The sequence below is a fragment of the Schistocerca gregaria genome, chromosome X (assembly GCF_023897955.1).
Source record: "Schistocerca gregaria isolate iqSchGreg1 chromosome X, iqSchGreg1.2, whole genome shotgun sequence".
Classification (NCBI taxonomy): Eukaryota; Metazoa; Arthropoda; class Insecta; order Orthoptera; family Acrididae; genus Schistocerca; species Schistocerca gregaria.
The window spans coordinates 218,287,833-218,308,792 of record NC_064931.1 but is presented as its reverse complement, the minus strand read 5'-3'; the positions used below and the strand labels follow the sequence as shown (position 1 = coordinate 218,308,792).

The 20,960-nt window shown below is 39.1% G+C and overlaps 1 protein-coding gene across 5 annotated transcripts in view; it reads right to left on the bottom strand.

The window, feature by feature from the left end:
* Positions 1 to 20,960, bottom strand: part of LOC126297483 (Hermansky-Pudlak syndrome 3 protein homolog) — a 163,594-nt gene that overhangs the window by 5,648 nt on the left and 136,986 nt on the right. For all 5 annotated transcript variants that reach the window (XM_049988359.1, XM_049988361.1, XM_049988362.1 and 2 more), the window contains 2 exons: positions 18,207 to 18,383; positions 15,156 to 15,267 (listed from right to left, as the gene is read on the bottom strand). In XM_049988359.1, coding sequence (XP_049844316.1) covers positions 15,156 to 15,267; positions 18,207 to 18,383 — 289 coding nt within the window. The remainder of the gene's footprint in view (positions 1 to 15,155; positions 15,268 to 18,206; positions 18,384 to 20,960) is intronic.

Below are 20,960 nucleotides of genomic sequence, written 5' to 3'. Positions count from 1 at the left end.
TGCCTGTGGTTCTGTCAGTGTGATCATGTGATGTATCTGACCCCAGGAATGTGTCAATAAAGTTTCCCCTTCCTGGGACAATGAATTCACGGTGTTCTTATTTCAATTTCCAGGAGTGTAATAGGATGCATACATTCTATATTCATCAAAGATACAGTATAATCTTATGCATGACATGAAATTATTAAAGATATTAAAGATCAGCGTCATTGTAAAACAGCACATATTCTTTCAAGTTTCTAGCTGTCTGGTAAAAACCAAATTGTGGTAACTGTGTATAGTAATTACAAATGGCAACAACTAGATAACTGATAGAATTAATACAATTATTTATGTTAGCTCACACCTAAAAGAAAACAAACTGATTTTTTGGTGGACAGAGTTTTTGTAGTGCTACATTTGGCTGCTAGGAGCACATAGCGCAAACATTCCAGAGTCAGTAAACCTAGTGCTGTCACTGGAGAAGGCCAGGACTAGTTTTGGCAGAGTTTACAATGACAAATGTTTTCTATGATTGTCGTTCGTGTAATGGCTGATTTTTGTGACAAGCATGCAGCAGTGAAATTCTGCTCAGAGAAAGTGGAACAGAAATTCTTGAAATGTTAAAAACAGCGTATAAGGATGATGCTAAGGGGAAAGCTCAAATGTGCAAGTGGTTTTCCCATTTCAAAAATGGTGAAATGTCAACTGATGACAAATCTTGTTGTGGTTGTCCTTCTACAGCTTGAACACATGAAAATGTTGAAAACATTCATGCAATCCTCAACACAGATCAATGGCAGACCACTGAGAAAATTCTGGAGCTGTTGGGAGTGACTTTGAGCTCAGTGCAGTGAACTGTGGCAGAAGATTTAGCAATGAAAAGGGTGGCTGCCAAATTCGTGCAATGACTGCTGACTGCTGAACAAAAGCAAGGTTGCATTGGAGTATGCTGCGCTTTGAAAGAAGAGTCCCAAAATGATCCAAACTTTTTTTCAAAACTTATCACAGGTGACAAAACTTGATGCTATGCTTACGATCCTGAATCAAAGCAACAATCAAATAAGTGGAGGACTTCAAATTTGCCTCACTCCAAGAAAGCTTGTCATGTTAAAAGAGACATGAATGGAAAGCATTTTGCTAATGCTGCTGAGGTGACAAAAAAAACAACAGAGATGATGTAATGCATCACAAAAGTTGAATGTAAATAATGTTTTGGTGGTGGTGGTGGTTAGTGTTTAATGTCTCGTCGACAATGAGGTCATTAGAGACGGAGTGCAAGCTTGGGTTAGGGAAGGATTGGGAAGGAAATCGGCCGTGCCCTTTCAAAGGAACCATCCCGGCATTTGCCTGAAACGATTTAGGGAAATCACGGAAAACCTAAATCAGGATGGCCGGAGACGGGATTGAACCGTCATCCTCCTGAATCCAAGTCCAGTGTGCTAACCACTGCGCCACCTCGCTCGGTAAATAATGTTTTGAAAAATAGAATAAAAGATTACAAAAGTGTATTAATGCAAGTGGAGAGTACTACGGGGATTAAAGATGTGTGCTTTAAAAATGTTCAGTTTCTTTTAGGTGCCCCATTGTAAGTAAGCAGAAATATAGTTGTGCTAAGTAGATGACCTAGACTATGATTTAATGGTTAGCTAGTCAATTGTGTATTTCATTAATCTCTACAACAAATACAACAAGCAGAATCTTTTAAGAGCAAAATTTAATGCTGACAAGGACAGGGCGCCCACAGCTGCTTCAATAAATACCTCTGTTGCTAATGAGTTCAGCAACTTCATCATATGAGTTTCAGTACTGAGACAAGAAGAGGAAGAGGAGGAATAAGGAAATTATTGAAGGAAATAAGTATTGACTGAAACATTGGGATTTCCATAAACTTCATTACTCTGGTGAGCGGTACAGAATACTGTTCACAATATAATAATTAATTTTACAGAAAAAGCAACAAAACATATTGACCTTTAGACTCTTGCCACACGTTTTCCCTTTTCTGCTACTATTGATCTGTAGATGGATTAATTTTGCTTTCCTCCAGAACCTTCACCTTCTCTTTTCTCCAGTTTCTGTGTGCCTGTTTCCACTAACAATGGCATTCTAAATTAGAGTTCAGCAATGAGCTCTAATTTGTGAGCCTGTTAGCTTCCTTCTGTTTATGTTCTGACAACAAATACCTAAACAATATTTTTCTCCATTGAGTAGTGATGATATATCCTTTCTTAAAGCATAAAAAAAATAAACAAAAAAACCTCTCTCATTAACATGTGGGGAACTGACATATGTGCAGTCAGGTGTGACACACATACACAGATAATATGATTCCTTGATCATGTTACAAGCTTTCAGAGATAATGAAGAAGGGTTTTCAATTTGAGATAAGGGGCCCTAGTCTGGAAATGACCTGGTCGAAAGTTATAACCGAATATTGTTCTGTTACCTCTGACAGTGGACTACTTCTACTGCAAGCTCTTTGCTTTGCTATATTTTGGTAGGGGTAGTATGAACCAAACCAAAGAATAATGTCCAGTAAATATAGGCTCTAAAATGAATACCTTCCAGCTATCAGCACTTGTTCAGCAGAAGAGATGTGTTTTCATAGTGGCACAGATGAACAAGTTCTCATAGCTCCTAAGTTTCCATACACGCTTTAGAGCCTACATTTATTGGACTTTTTTTGTACATATTACCTCCTTCCAAAAAATGAAAAGCAAAGAGCTTGCAGGAGAAGAGGTACACTGTCAGAGGTACCAGAATGTTTTTTGCTTATAACTTTCGACTCAGTATCTTACCTCAAATTGGCACATTTAACCATCTCCATCATCCCTGAAAGTTTGTGACATCATTATGGAATCACCTTGTATAGCTACTAGTCTCCTACTGGGTAACACCCCAGGTGCTGGACAGACTGCTAATCATTACTGGCAACAATCAGCTCAAGGTCAGAATGGGTTCCCAATGGGTCTGTCTGTTTGCTGTGTCCCTGTACCTGAATATACTGGCTAATAATAGCCTTTCTTTTGAGTGCACTAACTCCAGAAACACATCCTGTCCCTGATGGAAACAAGCATTTTGGGGAAAAAAGATTAAAATAGACATGTTTTAGTCTGAATTGTTTCCATGAAAGACACATGTCATGTTCTTGATGGTGTAATATAAAAATTCCTTCCAGAGGTATACAACAATAGTTTGTTCAGCATTCAATGATAAATACAAAAAACTTATCAAAGTTTTAATTTTGTTTTCCTTTGACATGACACATTTATAGAGAAACACATCATGTCTAAGGAAAATAAAATTTGTGATTAAGACTCTGTAGAGATTGCATTTAACGTAAGAGATGTAAAATTATGAACATAATTGAGCTATTACGACACTAAATTACATCTTCCAAAATTCTGGACATCAAGATTCGGCAGTAATATTTTTTTTCCCAATAAGCTGCAGTGAAGGCATTGATATTATGCTTGTTTTCAATCTACTACTGTCTTATAATGTTCTTTCAATTAATGTTGCATTTCTCTTTGAATTCATAGCATAATATATTAGCTAATAAATTATTTTATCTGTTGTATCCAGTTCATGAACCACGGGCAACATATGAGGGCCCAAGTAAGTGGTCCCGACAGCCAGGATATCGGTTACTTTGGAATAAGGCAGGGCATCTCGGACATATGGACATATTCTGAGTCGTGGTCACCTTTGTGCTCATACAGCAAAGACTACCAAATCCACCGGTTAGTCCCTCAACCGTTAGGTGTAAAACTCAATGGGACTCGAGGCAAGTAAGGCTAGCAACCTGCTTCCCCGATACTTTAAATATGATGCTGGCAACAATCAGAGCAAAATGCCTTAGACCTTTGGAGGTGACGGAGTCCCACCTCTAACTGACAAACCAGGGACTCCTAAGATACGACTTGGCAAACAAATGGTAATGAAATGGGGAGCTATTAATATCAATGGGGGCTACTCTGGGAAGAAGGTAGAGCTGGCAGAGGCTGCAAGTAAGATGGGGCTGGACGTTTTAGCTGTTAGTGACATTCGGGTAAGGGGTGAGAAAGAAGAGGAAGTGGGAGAATACAAGGTCTACCTCTCAGGAGTCAAAGCAGGAATAGCAAAATGGGCTGTAGGGCTTTACATCAGGAAAGAAATGGAACCCAGCGTAGTTGCAGTAAGGTATATAAATGAACGACTGATGTGGATAGATTTGACAGTGTCTAGCAAGAAAATTAGAATTGTGTCAGTATATTCGCATTGTGAAGGGAAAAATCAAGATAAGATGGATAGTTTTTATGAGGCACTCAGTGATGTAGTTGTTAGAGTAAAGGACAAGAACAGTGTTCTGCTCATGGGTGATTTTAATGCCAGGATTGGAAATCGAACAGAAGGGTATGAAAAGGTTATGGGTAAATTTGGAGAGGATATGGAGGCCAACAGGAACGCGAAACAACTCTTGGATTTCTGTGCCGGTATGGGCTTAGTAATCACAAACTCCTTTTTTTTAAACATAAGAACATTCACCGGTATACTTGGGAAGGCAGGGGAACCAGATCTGTCAGTGACTATATAATAACAGATCATGAATTCAGGAAGGCTGTGAGGGACACATGTGTATTCAGGGGATTCTTTGATGACACTGATCATTATTTAATCTGCAGTGAAATTGGGATTGTGAGGCCGAAAGTGCAGGAGGTCAGGTCCATATGTAGGAGGATAAGAGTGGAGAAACTTCAGGATAAGGAAATCAGGCACAAGTACATAGCAGCGATCTCAGAAAGGTACAAGTTAGTTGAATGTAGTAAATTACAGTCATTGTAAAAGAAATGGACAAGGTACAGGGACACAGTACTAGAAGTGGCTAAAGAATTTCTTGGAACAGTAGTGTGTAAAAGTAGGATGAAGCAAACAGCTTGGTGGAATGACACAGTCAAGGCAGCCTGTAAAAGGAAAAAGAAGGCGTATCAAAAATGGCTACATACTAGAACTCAGGTAGACAGAGAAAGTTATGTTGAAGAAAGAAACAAAGCCAAACAGATAATTGCAGCATCCAAGAAGAAATCTTGGGAAGACTTTGGAAACAGGTTGGAGACTATGGGTCAAGCTGCTGGAAAACCATTCTGGAGTGTAATTAGCAGTCCTCGAAAGGGAGGTAAGAAGGAAATGACAAGTATTTTGGACAGGTCAGGAAAACTGTTGGTGAATCCTGTGGATGCTTTGGACAGATGGAGGGAATATTTTGAAGAGTTGCTCAATGTAGGTGAAAATACGATCAGCAATGTTTCAGATTTCGAGGTAGAATGGGATAGGAATGATGATGGAAATAGGATCATGTTTGAGGAAGTGAAGAAAATGGTCAATAGATTGCAGTGCAATAAAGCAGCTGGGGTGGATGAAATTAAGTCAGAACTCATCAAATACGGTGGAATGTCAGGTCTTAAAATGGCTACACAGGATAACTGGAATGGCCTGGGAGTTGGGACAGGCTCCATCAGACTGGACAAAAGCAGTAATCACACCAATCTTTAAACATGGAAACAGAAAAGATTGTAACAACTACAGAGGTATCTCTTTAATCAGTGTTGTGGGTAAAATCTTCTCAGGTATTGTTGAAAGGAAAGTGCGAGTATTAGTTGAGGACCAATTGGATGAAAATCAGTGTGGGTTTAGGCCTCTTAGAGGTTGTCAGGACCAGATCTTTAGCTTACGGCAAATAATGGAGAAGTGTTATGAGTGGAACAGGGAACTGTATCTATGCTTTATAGATCTAGAAAAGGCATATGACAGGGTTCCTAGGAGGAAGTTATTGTCTGTTCTACGAGATTATGGAATAGGAGGCAAACTTTTGCAAGCAATTACTTAGGATGCATATTCTCACAGGATGGCAACATAGTGAAAGAACTGAAAGCGAGGTGTAGCAAAGCTAATGCAGTGAGCGCTCAGCTACGATCTACTCTCTTCTGCAAGAAGGAAGTCAGTACCAAGGCTAAGTTATCTGTACACCGTTCAATCTTTCAACCAACTTTGTTGTATGGGAGCGAAAGCTGGGTGGATTCAGGTTACCTTATCAACAAGGTTGAGGTTACGGATATGAAAGTAGCTAGGATGATTGCAGATACTAGTAGATGGGAACAATGGCAGGAGGGTGTCCACAATGAGGAAATCAAAGAAAAACTGGGAATGAACTCTATAGATGTAGCAGTCAGGGCGAACAGGCTTAGATGGTGGGGTAATGTTACACGCAAGAGACTCATGGGTTCAGCAGTAGAGGGTAGGAGGAGTCGGGGCAGACCAAGGAGAAGGTACCTGGATTCGGTTAAGAATGATTTTGAAGTAATAGTTTTAACATCAGAAGAGGCACCAATGTTAGCACTGAATAGGGGATCATGGAGGAATTTTATAAGAGGGCTATACTCCAGACTGAACGTTGAAAGGCATAATCAGTCTTAAATGATGATGATGATGATGATGTGGTATCCAGTGATTAGCTTTGTATTTTATGACATTTTCATCTGTAGCATACATGATAGTTTGCTAAAACTCGGTTTTTGTTTGTAGATCACAGGAAGGTATATGACACAACAAATACAGACCACATCAAGGAGATCCTGGACCTCTTAACAGCATGAGATCTTTCTGATATCGAAATCAATATTTCCAATGACAAAGACCATCTTGAATATATTCCAGGTGCTGTTTCCACAACTCCAATGATAGGAAGTGAGAAAATGACAGTGAAAGATGATTTGTTGGTGACACAATTTGAATTCACAGAAGATGCAGTGGAGGTAGCATCAGTTCATAATGGCCTAGAAGGTGAAGAAGAGCCACATGAGCTATCTGCACCTGCAGGGACTGTATGTAATAGTGATCCAGAATATGACTATCACACTAGGAAAGAAGAAATAAAGTATAGACCTTACCCTTGGTCACCTTCTCCTATTCATTTTGAGAATCAGTGCTATATTGATCAAGAAATTGAAGAAGAACCTGTCTGTTACTTTAAAAAAATATGTAACTGAGCAAGAATGGGAAATGTTTTTGAGAAACACAAATATATATGCATTACAGTCTGGTTATACAAATTTCAAACCAACTAACCCAGATGAAATAAAAGCACTCATTGGCCTGCATATAGCAATAGGAAACTTGAAATTTCCTCGAGTGAGATTTTACTGTGACAAGTTTGTTGGAATACACTTATTCTTCGATTCTATGACTAGAGATAGGTTTTTCCAGTTGTGAAATGCTCTGCATACTGTCAACAATTTGGAACGCCCTGCAAACTCAAGTGGAAAATTGTATAAAGTTCAACCTTTGTACAATGTTTTCAGAGAAAGATGTTTAGAGCTCTCCCATGAAGAATATTTATGTATTGATGAACAGATGGTTCCATTCAAAGGTCAGCTTTCAATCAAGCAGTATGTGAAAGGCAATCCGTTAAAATATTTGTTTTGGCTGGAAGATCTGGTGTTGCTTATGGCTTCCTAATATATCAGGGTAGTGCGACTGAGCTTGATGAACAGAACAAGAAACTATTCAGTTTAGGTGCGTCTGTTGTTCTCGATTTGTGTGACAGAATAAAAAGTGAAGGACACAAGCTATATTTTGACAATTACTCCTCTTCTTATCGTCTTCTTCAAGTATATAAGCAAAGAAAAATTTTTACTGCTGGAATAGTTAGTGTAAACAGGTTTTCTTCTCCTACGTTGATGAATGACTAAGATATCAGAAAGAAGAAGAGAGGATTTTCTGACCAGATTGTCAGTAGAGACAATAACGTAGTCCTGGCAAAGTGGCTTGATAACAGAACTGTGGTACTGGGTTCAAATTTTGTTGGAATAGGTAAAGAAGACACTGTTGAATGAGGAGTCAAAACCTCAAGATCATACGTTAGAAATCAAGCGCCCTGAAGTTGTTAAATTGTACAATGAATCAATGGGTGGAGTAGACTTGTTTGATCAGCTGATTGGACTGTACAGAATCTTTATTACATCCAGAAAATGTGCTCTAAGAATGCTGATGCATGCTGTTGATTTTGCTTTGGTCAACAGCTGGTTAGAATATCGAAAACACTGTTCAGTGAAAAAAATTCAAGACAACAAAGTATTCGACTTACTGCATTTTCGAATGAGTGTAGCTGAAAGTCTTGTGAGAGCAGGGACAAACACAAAGAGAAGAGATAGGCCAAGCAGTGAAGAACCTGGAAAAGAGACTCAACAGGAAAGATCCAGAGCAGAGAGACGATCTCAATCAAATGTACAATACGATGGTGTTAATCACCTCCCAGTGGTAGATCAACGCAAAGATGGAGGTAGATGCAAAAACACACCATGTCAAGGGAAATCAAAAATAATCTGTTCAAAATGTGATGTTCACCTTTGCCTAAAAAAAGATGCAAATTGCTTTGTGGCCTTTCATACAAAATGAATGTAATGAAAACTGTCCTCTGTAAGTGTTCAACTTATTAACTGTTCTGTAAATCATAATACCAGTAGTTAAAAATATTAATATAACATATAGATTCCTGTATTTTATAAAAGAATTACACCCTTGAAAAGATTTTGCTCAATAAACATTGCTGTATAATTTGTAACTACTGACTTCTTATTTCACATTATCAACACCTCCGAGACCCAATGTCCAATTTATTGGACATTTCATTTTTTAAACAAAGTACGACATATTGAAATTTTGCTCGAATATACAATAAATAGGTCCACATAGACATGATAAAGTGCAAATCTTTTATTTTTATTTTTAAAATAATTCAGGACTGAAGGGGTTAATTATCATTTCATCTCAGTAGTTTGGCTTTTTCTCATGTTCGTGGTTTTGTTGACTGACTATTACTGACACCAAACTTAAGTAATTATGTCTAAGTTCAAGTTCAACCAATGTGTTAAGCAATGTAAACAATCCTATGCAGCACGAGCTGATGACATAAAACGCTTGGCATGCAAGTGTGACTTTACCTGTAATGGATGCGGACTCCTTAATCCATGATGTTATTATACATCTCACTCTAGATCATGATGTTCATGTGAAAACTTTAGAAGTTTCTGATCCCAACATGAGTGATGTGTTAAAAACTGCCAAAGCTCATGAAGTAACTGTGTCAGCACAAGCTCAGTTTCACAATTCCTCAGGTGTTGATGTTGTTAGTAATTTAAGTTGCAATGTGCTCTATGATCACCTGATTACTTCCAATCAAGGTCATTATCTCATTTACAGAGCACCCATTTATCCAGTAGTCCAGCAACACAGGTTCAATAGTTAGTGCAGAAGTTAGCAATTCCTCAGCCTCATTGTCAGCATATGTGCAACAAATGGAAGCTCTTTGTCCGCCACTGGCATGTCCTCAAGTGAGCAGAGGCTCATTTGATGTTTTCCTCCTCCTTCTCACTGGCAGACACCAAAAACATTCAAGCTAGAATGAAATTTTCACTTTGCAGTGAAGTGTGCGCTGATATGAAACTTCCAAAGCACTTGCCCACGTAAGGCAAAGGTCCCAAGTTCGAGTCTTGGTCCGCCACACACCCTTTTAATCTGCCAGGAAGTTACAAATCGTGTCCATATGGTGGACCGCAGCACAACTGACTTTACTGCCCTACTGCCCTACTACTGTTTTGCATGGTGCAAATCGGAGCGCCTCATGAGTGTCTGCTTCAGCTGGTTTGCATTGTCAACTTTTGCTGTCAGCATGCTCCATGTTATCCTGTTGATGCCCGTGGCAACAACAGGTGAAATGCAATGTCTTGTGTTGTAACTGGACAATGCAGATTTCCAGTTGGACAGAAGTGTGAACATTTTTCTGATTAATGAGGACACATACCAGCGCACTGGCTCTCCATAGCTGTAATCTCCTAAGTGCAAAGTGGTGACATACAATGCCCAGTCAATCCTGTTGCAGGGGCAGACAGTTGACCAAGCTAAGTATAAAAATATTGCTCAGCAACTAACCTTGTTCATAGTAAATTCTTGGATGATGACTAATGTTTTTGGCATAGATGCTTTTACGATTTTGTGTTTTCAAATCCAAGACCAGGTTAATTTAATTTCACCTGCGATCCCATTCAAGGAACTTGGTATGTTGTGTGTACAATTTAAGCAGCCATTTGAACCAACACTGGTTTGTGCAACAGAGTTCCAGGCCCAAATTTCCTTAAGGCAATGGGTAGTGTCTAAGTTCCGTAGGGCTCTTCCGGTGCCTTTCACCATGTGCGAGCAAGTTAAAGCAGAACTAGATATGTTGCAAGGTATGGGTGTTCTACCACAAGTATCATTGAGCCAGTGGGCTACATCCTTGGTCGTGGTTCAGAAACCTAATGGCTCACTTTGCATTTGTGTTGACTTCAAGTCTATCGTTAATGCTCAAGCAAATGTCAATTTGTATCCACTTCCTCGACAGGAGGAATTGTTGGCTAAATTGGCTGTGGGGCCAATATTTTTCAAAGATAGATCTTGCCAATGTCTACTTTCAGTTACCTGTACATAATCAGACAAAACAGTTTTTAGTTGCCATTTGGGGTCGCAAGTGCTCCTGTGATATTTCAAAGAAATTTTGTGCAACTCATCCATGGTATCCCCAACTGTGTTAATTATTTAGACTTTTATTACTTACTAAGGCTATGTGAGAGCAGCACCTGTGAATTCTACGGATGTTGCTTGAGTGGCTCCAAGCCTACGAGCTGTGCTGTTGGCTTGACAAATGTAGTTTCTTTGTGCTGAGTGTCAAGTATTTGGGTCATATATTAAGTCAAGATGGGCTCACTCTGATGCAGAATCATGTGGCAACAATCACTGACTTACTGGCTCCTATGAACCTCAAAGAACTACAGTCATTCCTTGACACAGTAAATTATTACACCAATTTTATTCCAAATGTGACCCACATTTCCCATTTACTCATTCAATTGTGTAAAGAAGACTTTAAATCAGTGTGGTCAGAGGCATTCTGGAAAGCTTTTATGCAACTTAAATAGTGCCTTAGGCTGGCAACTTGTTTAACTTTTAGCTATATTCCATCATGGCATGCATTTGACGCTTGCTGCTGATGCTTCAGATTGGGGTGTTGGTTACCTATGAGATCCATTATTGGTCCACCATGCAGCACTCTAACGTGAACGGACTTTCCTGGTTGACATGTGGCTCATATGCTGAATTTGATAGGCATGAGGCCCTTTGTTTTGTCTTAAACACAAACCAGTAACACACCGTCAATGGATTTCCAATTATGGTGTACAAAGTAGCAGCTGTGATTGTCTGTGATCTGTTTCTCTGCAAGGTGGTGTCTGCTGTACGGGGGAGTTGGCCAGAGCATTTGCCTAAGGATGCTGATCTGGAATGATGCACATATTTTTCCTTATGGCACATGCTTAATGTTATCAATGGGGTTATTTTGTTGGGTATGGATGATACTGAATGCCAAGTGGTAGTTCCTCTCATGCTCCGCCCACGCATAGTGCAAACTCCTCCACATTGCACATTGGGGAACGTGCAAAATGAAGGAAATAGTGTGGCATCATGTGTACTGGCCTGAGATTGATGCCATCAATGAATGCACTGCACGGAAGTGCCATGTCTACACCAACAACCAGTCTGCCCCAAAGCAGAGGTTCAACCCTTGGCTACAGCCTGACTGGCGCTGGCATTGGGCACATGTTGATTTTGCTGGTCCATTAGGGGGAGTGATGTAGTTGCTTGTTGTTGATGCCCTCTCTAGCTTTCCACATGTCACACGGATGGCTAAATTACAACAGCAGCTACCATCCATGCGCTGGGCGTCATATCTGTGATACAGAGTTCCCTTCCACTTTAGCTTCTGACAATGTCCCTCAGGATTTTTGTCAGTACAATGGCAGTGAGCACCTGACCACCATTCATTTCTATCCCATATTCAATTCAGAAACTGAACAGATGGTCAGGATCTCCAACATGCAGATGTGCAAACTAATGATGACAACTTAATTTGGTGGCCTAAGCTCCTCCCTAGACTCTGTTGATCAGCCAGGACTCTCACAGACGGCACCATCTACCATCCCAGCCAAACACGATAATGACCCTCTGAAGGTGTCTTTGACAGACATTTGTACATTTCTCTCTCCCTTCCCATGGCAAAGTTGGCAGAAGCTGGGCCACTTTCAGTCCTATATGCCGATTAAAGTGGGTAGGGATTTATTATCTGAGGGTGATTTGGATTCCCTGTCTAGCCTGTCATCAGAGATACTCAGGTTCCAGGTGACAGACGCTACTTGCGGCTGCAGAGGGTGTGGCTGCGGTGGCAAGCATGTGAGGTGGCACCACCCCCTGATGAGTGTTTACCAATATACCACAGCCCAGCAATTGCAGCCAATCTCTCACCAGTCACTTAAGTCTTAGTTACACATGACTGAATTGCAGAGCTTCAACCTTAGCTGATTTACATTTGCAATTGGATTTTTCTCCTTGGATGGTTGTATATGCTTTAGATAACTTAGCTATGCTCTGGACTTGTGATAGTTGTTAGTTCACTTCGTGATCTCTACTGTGATTCATCTCCAGAACTGTCTGTTTTTTGTTTTGTTCTGTCAGTCTCTATGTTACCGTCAGTTCAAGTTATCATAAACTGTGTTTCTACCTAGACAGAAACAGCATAGAAAACTTAGCCCCTGATGAAGATTTTGGAGGCAGTCATCAAACGCTCAGTACTTTACCTGAGACTGATGTAGCAAGTAAACCAAGAACTTTTCATTTAAGAAATCCATCACAAAAGACTTTGTAACAATATGTGTATGAATATTATTACGATTGTGTAAGTTAGTCCTATAACTAGCATGCAGAAAATTTCTACATATCTTGATAACTCGCAACCAAATGTATGATGTGCATTACGTACAGAAAACTTGTAAAGGGAAGTGTACAGTTTAACACCCTTTTGATATTGAAGTACTTAGAAGGAGAGGAAGTTTGTACCTCCTTCACCTTAAGTGGAAGCAACATCTTTACATCAGAAACTGTGCTTTGTGGCTTGAATTTTGTCACTGGATAAATAATAATCATGCTGAAGCCACCTTTGAACAGGATGGAATCAATAACACACTTAATAACCATTCATGGTTGCATTACAATCCACATGGTCCAGTGGAAAATAATTTCAGGGTTACTTTTATGTATCAATGTAGTGTCTGTAATGATTAGTGATATGTTCATAGATCCAGCTATTTTTGGAGATCAAATTAAGGGAGATAATAACTAGCATTAAAAAAAATACATCTATAGAACAATCAGAAAACATCTCATTGGCCACACATAATAGTCATACTTCCAAAATTATGGAGCTCCTTCACACCAGGTACAGCTGCCCTCCACTGCACATGACTAGGTATGACATTGCTGTATACTATACAGTACTCACTCAGGTGATGAACAGGCTTCAATATGACAGACAAAGGAATGAAACTTGGAGAATGGAACATAAATGACTTCAGGTATGTTGATGATACTTCTCTTCTAACATAGAAGGGGAAATATATTGACCAACTGTTGTTCAGAGTAAAGGCATAAAATGAAACTGTTGAGCAGAAACAAATGTGAAGATATCCAACATCATGATTACTAAAATTAACAAGTTTGTATATGCAGCGTCAGTATCATGGAAATTACCCAGCATGCAGCAACAAATGACTGTAATGGCAAACCTCTGGACAAACTTTGTTGTAACACTACCTGAGGAAACCACACAAGGTGTAAATTAGGCATCCTAGCTGGGAAACAAACTGAGACCGTTCTGATTATGTTTCCAGTATTTTGCCACTGAAGCCATCACCCTCACTTTGAACACTTGCTAGCACTATGGGAGTTCTGCATTGTTTTCATATCAGATTTTCTGGAAGTTGATCGTTACTACTTCCTTAAGACCAAAAGTAGATATTTCCAGAAGCATGAAAAAAAATCAATAACCTAATTTGGAATGAGAACCATAGTGTGGCTTGAGATTCTGCTTATAATTTTTACCAAATACTGTGCACCTAAAAAAAAAAAAAAATTATCAAAGTCTCAAGTGCCTGTCAATCTGGAACCTGTGTGTTCCATATTCCTTGCAAAATCAACACAGACGGTCATATAAATACTTATCCTATGGAATGCTAAGCCATATATAACTGTGCACTGTTTTTAAATAACTAACCAAACAGACCTGACATTTTTAATAAATCCATGAACTGCCAAACAAATTCACATCAAAATTAACATCACTATACTGGTAGCAGATGCAGGACCCCAAATAATGGAAAAACCTCCAACATAACTACATATGAAAAGTTCTTGCTGTACCATCAGGTTAACAGTTGCAAATACATTTCTCGAGTTGTCACAAGAAAAAATTGTAAAAGACCCATGATATTTGTTCAAAGCGACTGTTTGACATATTCATATAGTTCTGGTATTTGCTATTGACAGAAGTGATTATATTTCTGTAGCAGCATCCAAATTTATCAGGGCCATGAGCAGAAATGAGATATGTGGAAAAGCTCTTACGGCTGAACAAAAAGAGCACTCCTTGTGACCCCAGCTAGGAACCGAAGATAAGCATTATGCAAATTCCCCATGGGCAATGACTATGCTGTCGGACATCGCTATGGCTAAAAGCTGAATTAATTATATTATTAAGTAAGCCATACATATCCTTATGGCAGACAATTTCCTCAATAGGGACACGGGAGTCAATTAAGTGCTGGCTGCGAGTAAATTAAAATGTGAGAAATAAAAATCTCTAATAATATACCCAACACAGCATGCTGCAAAGGTTTAATTCAGTTTTTAGAAGCAGGTAGCAGCATAGTTGTTGCCCATGATGCACATTCTGAAGGTCGTGCTGTGGTTTTCAACAAGGAGCTCAATGAGTTCTATTTTTGTCACTGCATGACCCCAATAAATGAATATTACCAGTTGCATTTCACAGCAGTAACCACCACAACTACATGAAGGTATCAAGCAGCTGATTCAAAGTTATCACAAAGTCATCCAGTGGCAAACCTGAAAAGCATATTTGTAATGCCGGGAAAGCTGCAACATCACATCATGTTAAGATTTAATTACTTTATTATTCTTAAAGTTAAGTAATAATGAAGAGACAGGTACTTGAGAATACATACACAGAATAACATCTGATTTGGTATTGGTAGTCTTACCATTCATTACTCGCATGTAGTATGGCTTCAGTAACTCATCAGACAATGCACTGATTTTCTTGTGTAACAATGACAACAAATGTTTGTACTCACTGTCAACAGTATATCTGTCCTGTAAACAGAGACACAGTTTCAGTGTGATTCAAATGTATGACACTTTGGCTTATAGCAGCGATTTACAAACTTACAAGTTAAATCTCAGATTCAATTAAAACAACAAGAGCTGTTACACAGAAATAACTTCATTTTTCCATGGAAAAAAGAAAAAGACACAAAGTATAAATCCACTGGCAAGGCACATATGTAAAGTTTACTTGCATATAATTGCAAGGATTCTAGATATATTGTTTGTAAAGGAGCGGTGAGGTGTTGAAGAGAGAGAGGTGGTAAATGATTTCCAGTTTGTTTTCTGGTCCCCTTACCAGGAATGGAAGAGAGGTATGTCACTCTGCAATAATATTTTAGTATCTTATTTTATATGTCTAGATCCATAGGATAAAACTGAGCAAATATACATAATGGAATGAATCAGTACACTGCTTAGCATCAGAAATGTTAATAAAAGAGAAGACAAAATTTACATGAATTATATGAAGATGACAAGCTGCCGAGTAAGAAACTAGCATGATCACCAACATAACACATGAATTCGCTTAATTTTTATCCAGGAACTCCCCAACAGCATAGAAGGGATGTGGTATGAGGAAATTCTTCAGTTTAAACTTAAAAATGTTTGGATTACTGCAATGTGATTTTTATTTTTGTAGTAGCTTACTGAAAATGGATGTAGAAGAATACTGCATGCCTTTCTGCACTAGAGTCAAGGGCATGTGGTCCAAATGCAGATTGGATTTCTGCCTAGTATTAACTGAGTGAAAGCTGCTAATTCTCAGGAACAAGTTCATACTGTTAACAATGAAAGACATTTTAAAAATGTGAATATGTTTGTGAAAGTGATGCCTCATTTTTTTTCCCTTCACTTCTATTTCATTACTGATTTATTAAACTGTGATGCATAAAAATGCTAAATGAACTTTCTTTGGTGTCCAAAATAAGAGTGTGATGCTAAACTTGCAACTTTATATCAGTATTTTTAGTTATTTTTCAGTTTCCTTCCAAAATTCTCAACAAATTTATTTATTATAGTATGTAAATAAATGGAACATTCAGCTGAAAAATGAACTGTTCAAATCATGAGGCACTCTCAGTTTGAAACATACTTCTGAAAATGTTGAAATTCAGCTTTACTCAAAGAAACATACACTACCTGATCAAACGTATCTGGACACCCGTTTGTGCACATTAATATGTGGTGTAGCCAGACTTTCCTTTTATGACTGCTTGAACTCTGTTATAATCACTTTCAATGAGATTTCTGAATGCCTGTGGAGGAATGGCAGCCCATTCTTCCTCGAGAGCCAAATCAAGAGAAGGTTGTGATGTTGAATGCTGGGGTCTGGAGCGAAGTCAAAGTTCTAATTCATCCCAAAGTTGTTCCATTAGGTTCAGGTCAGGACTCTGGACAGACCAGTCCTTTCAGGAATGATAATATCCACAAAGTATAGCCTCACAATGTTGCATTGTCATGCTGATACAATCAATATTGTCTCTAAACTGTTCCTCCACTACTCACAGTACACAATGCTGTAAAATATACTTCTGCATTTGGTATTTTCTTAAGCACAATAAGGGGACTAAACCCTAACCAAGATAAACACCCCTATAGTGGAACACTACCTCTTTCGTATTTTACTATTGACATTAAACATGATGGCTGGTAAAGTTCATCAAGCATTTGCCAAACCAAAACACTTCTATTGGACTGCCACAGGGTACAGCATGATTCATTATGAAAAATCACTTTTTTAGAGTCATCCACTGTCCAATGGAATCACCATGTGAAGCATCGTTCAGCATCCCCTACAGAAATTTGTGGCTTATGAGGAGATGCTCAACCGCTGCGCCCAATTCTTTTTAACTTCCTGCACATACTCATTGGGCTAGTTGGACTGTTGGCAGCACTTTGGAACTCATAAGCGATTCCTTCTGCTGATTTCACGTGAATTTTTACAACCACCCTCCGCAATGCTCAACAGTTCCTGCCAATCAGTACATGAGGTCTGCTTGGTCTTTGTTTAGATGCAGTTATTCCTTCGTGTTTCCACTTCACAATCAAATCACCAACGGTAGACTTGGGTAGCTTTAGAAGGGTCGAAATGTTGCTGATGGATTTGTTATTCAGGTAACATTCAATGACTAGTGCATGTTCGAAATCACTGAGCTCTCCTCACAGACCCAATCAGTTGATACTGCTTCCGTGGTGTCACCGCCAGACACCACACTTGCTAGGTGGTAGTCTTTAAATTGACCGCGGTCCGCTAGTATATGTCGTCACTGTCAGTGATTGCAGATCGAGCGCCGCCACACGGCAGGTCTAGTCTAGAGAGACTCCCTAGCACTCGCCCCAGTTGTACAGCCAACTTTGCTAGCGATGGTTCACTGTCTACGTATGCTCTAATTTGCAGAGACGACAGTTTAGCATAGCCTTCAGCTACATCATTTGCTACGACTTAGCAAGGCGCCATATTCAGTTACTATAATTTGAACAGATAATATTGTGAATCATGTACCGTCAAGAGCGACATTCATCACTAATGGATTAAAGTTAAGTATAAAACTAATTACGTCCGCTTTCTGAATTCTCATTCCTTGTCATGTTCCAGACCTCACATCAGTATAGTTCTTCCGTCCTCACGCCAGCCTGCGTGAGCTAAAACGCGTGCATTTCGGCCTCCACTAGTAACATGGTGTTGGCTCTTCTGCTTCTCTATTGACAACTCCCCCCTGCCTTTTATACTGGTGGGTCTACTTTTTGTGACATCTAGTGGTCATTCTGCGTTACACAGGGATGTCTGGGTACTTATGATCAGATAGTATAATCTATTACTCACTATTACTATAATCTATTTATTACTCACTATTTTGTCAAGTAATTATTATTATTATTATTATTATTATTATTGTTGTAAAATCACTTAAAAACCACCTTACTTTGGCAAACTGCAGCAGTGTTTGAGGACAGAAATTCAGCAAAACATTCGTTGCTTCCTTTGTTGATACACACAGGACCTGGAGGCTGAGGTTTCCATGAAGTTGTGGGTGTGTTTGAACAAATTGGTAAACTTCCACAACACACTCCTTTGGAAGTTTCCCAGAGCAAAGAAGGCACTATGAAATGCAAAATTATATTTTTACCATCTGGGAAGTTGTGAACCTTTGACATAATAATGTATACTTTTATCTCTGAGAAATAAGTCAAATTGGTCCCAAAAATTGGAGGCCACACAAAGTGAGAATATTGTAGTATCATTTTTTAAATAGCATAGCTCACTCTTAAGCAGCAAGAATATAATACCAAACATATGTTTTGACTAATTATAGCCACTCCTCTACAAACTGTACATAATATACAATTAAAAATTGATGAGTATTTCATTCTTGTATATGAAATACAGAGGTGAGATTCATTAAAATTAAAAACTAAATGCTTAGCTACTTTCCCTGCAGAAATATTGCAAAAGGGATAGGTGAAGCAGATGTTCTTTGCCCATGCACCAGTGTGTCTGACTATTATACATAGTACAAAAGAACATGAATTGCAGCACATTTCAGATGCTAAATGTAAACTTTAAGGTTTGCCTAATGTTAAGTTGTAATCAAGTCACTTAATGCACTTTATGCACGAGGTTCAAAGTGACAACAGACAAGCTTTAAGCAGTTCAATGAGTATAATATGACCCACCACAATAGGAAACAAAAGAATGAGTGAAGAGGTGACTATCTGTAAGTTTATCTTCTCTTTTCTTTTTTTTACAAGCTAGTTATACATTTGCAAGGAAAATTATATAATTTTACATTAAATTTTGGAACTGGTTCAATATCCCTGCCAGTGGATAAAATCGGTAGCAGTTCGAAGGTTTTAAAGCTAACAACAGACAGTTGTCACAGAGGTGTCAGTGATGGGTCACATGGCCTCAGTCAATAACAGCACAGGTCTAAGCAAGCAGCTGCACAGTAGTCTTACTAGAATGCTGCATGACTAACTACCATTCACACTTAGCTGCTATTGGGTACGGATCCTGTTTTCGGACTTTGTATTTCTGGCTATCGTTACTGTCGTTTCTTCCCTGTACTCCTAATGATACACTTGTCTTTGTTTATGGGTTACACATTTGTACCAGGAGCAGACATAGAAGCGTTGACAAGTTCTTACTTTACCATGTTTATGGTGACACATTCATACCCAGTGCATCAAGTCCCTGGACCTTTGGCAACAACAACTCCAATTACAATGGCACCGACTACAACAGCAACAGTTTGAAGTTCAAGAGCATGCTGCTTTCCTGCAGCTCTTGTCTGAGCAGCAACAACAACATTAGTTGGTGGCTGTGGCTGTGCCCTCAATCACTGTTAACTGCCTTCAATGAGTCTTCATATGACAGGGACTGAACTGTACTGTTTTGCTTATGGCATTTCTGGTGAGCAGCAAAGTGCATTACTCTTGTCTTGTAGTAGTTGTTTATACTAAGTGGTACAGAAATTGCAACCACTTTCGGATCCAAATGAATTATCCAAAATATGGATACAGCTTGGGCTGCCAACATGCAGGCTCTTTTGCTCACAAGTCCAATTTTACATGCCAGAGCTGTGCAGATTTGTATGCAGAATCATTGACTAAGGGTGTGATTTTGCACCTTGCCCCTGACACTGAGGTCACATCTAAATCTTTGGCCAAGTCCAATTCTAGTCTTTGTGAAGCACTTAAAACCACTAAATCTTTCAAGACTGCTTCAGCAGCAGACCATACCTTTATGGATGAAATTCGAATTCCCCAAGTTGTTAGTCACCATTACATGCAGCAGTCAAGTGGTGATTCTAACTCATCATCTAAAATTACGGTTCTAAGTCTTGCCCAAGTCCACAGGTGTCCAGATCACAACCATCTCATAAGATACTATTCCGCTGTCCACTCAGCATCAAGTGATCTTTTTTGTAATGTTAATCGGGCAGGTTAGAAATACCCTTGCACCTTGGCATTGCAATCTACTTCACATATGTCAAAGAAACTTCTGTCCTATGCACATGCCTGCATTGTGCAGCAGATCGCTAGGACTACAGAAGGTGTGGTCACCTTGTAGAAGTGCATCAACAAGCGACCCACCGGCTGTGCCCTCAGCTGCAGCATCAGGACAACACTGTGGTCCACACCATCATTGCTACGGAGAATGCAGCTGCCCTGCTAACAAGTGTGAAGTGAAGTCACATAAGATGTATGCACCCATTTTTATGTAATTTGAAGGTTGTATCAGTGCTATAGTGGTTGCTATAAAAGTTCATAGAAGTCACAGGTTGTGTGGTGACTACTTTCTTTTCAGTACACATTTGAATTTATACGTCATTATCAGATTAATCAGGCTTTAGGTAAACACATCATACATATGTATGGAGTTATTTATTTTATCCATAAAACAATGTGAGTTTCATATTGATTTATGGATAAGATAGATGCCTCCATACATATGTGTGACTTGTTCACCCAAACCCTGAGTTAACAAGATGGAGGAAAATAGCTCATTACCAGCCAAATTCTTTATCGACATTACAATTAAGGAGAAGACAATCCAGCTACAGGTGGACACTGGTGCTATGGTCAGTTTGATCAATTGTCCAACATATGTCACTGAAGTTGAACCCTATATGGTGGTAAATTGCCAGCTACCACAAACAGCGAATACTGTTAAAAGG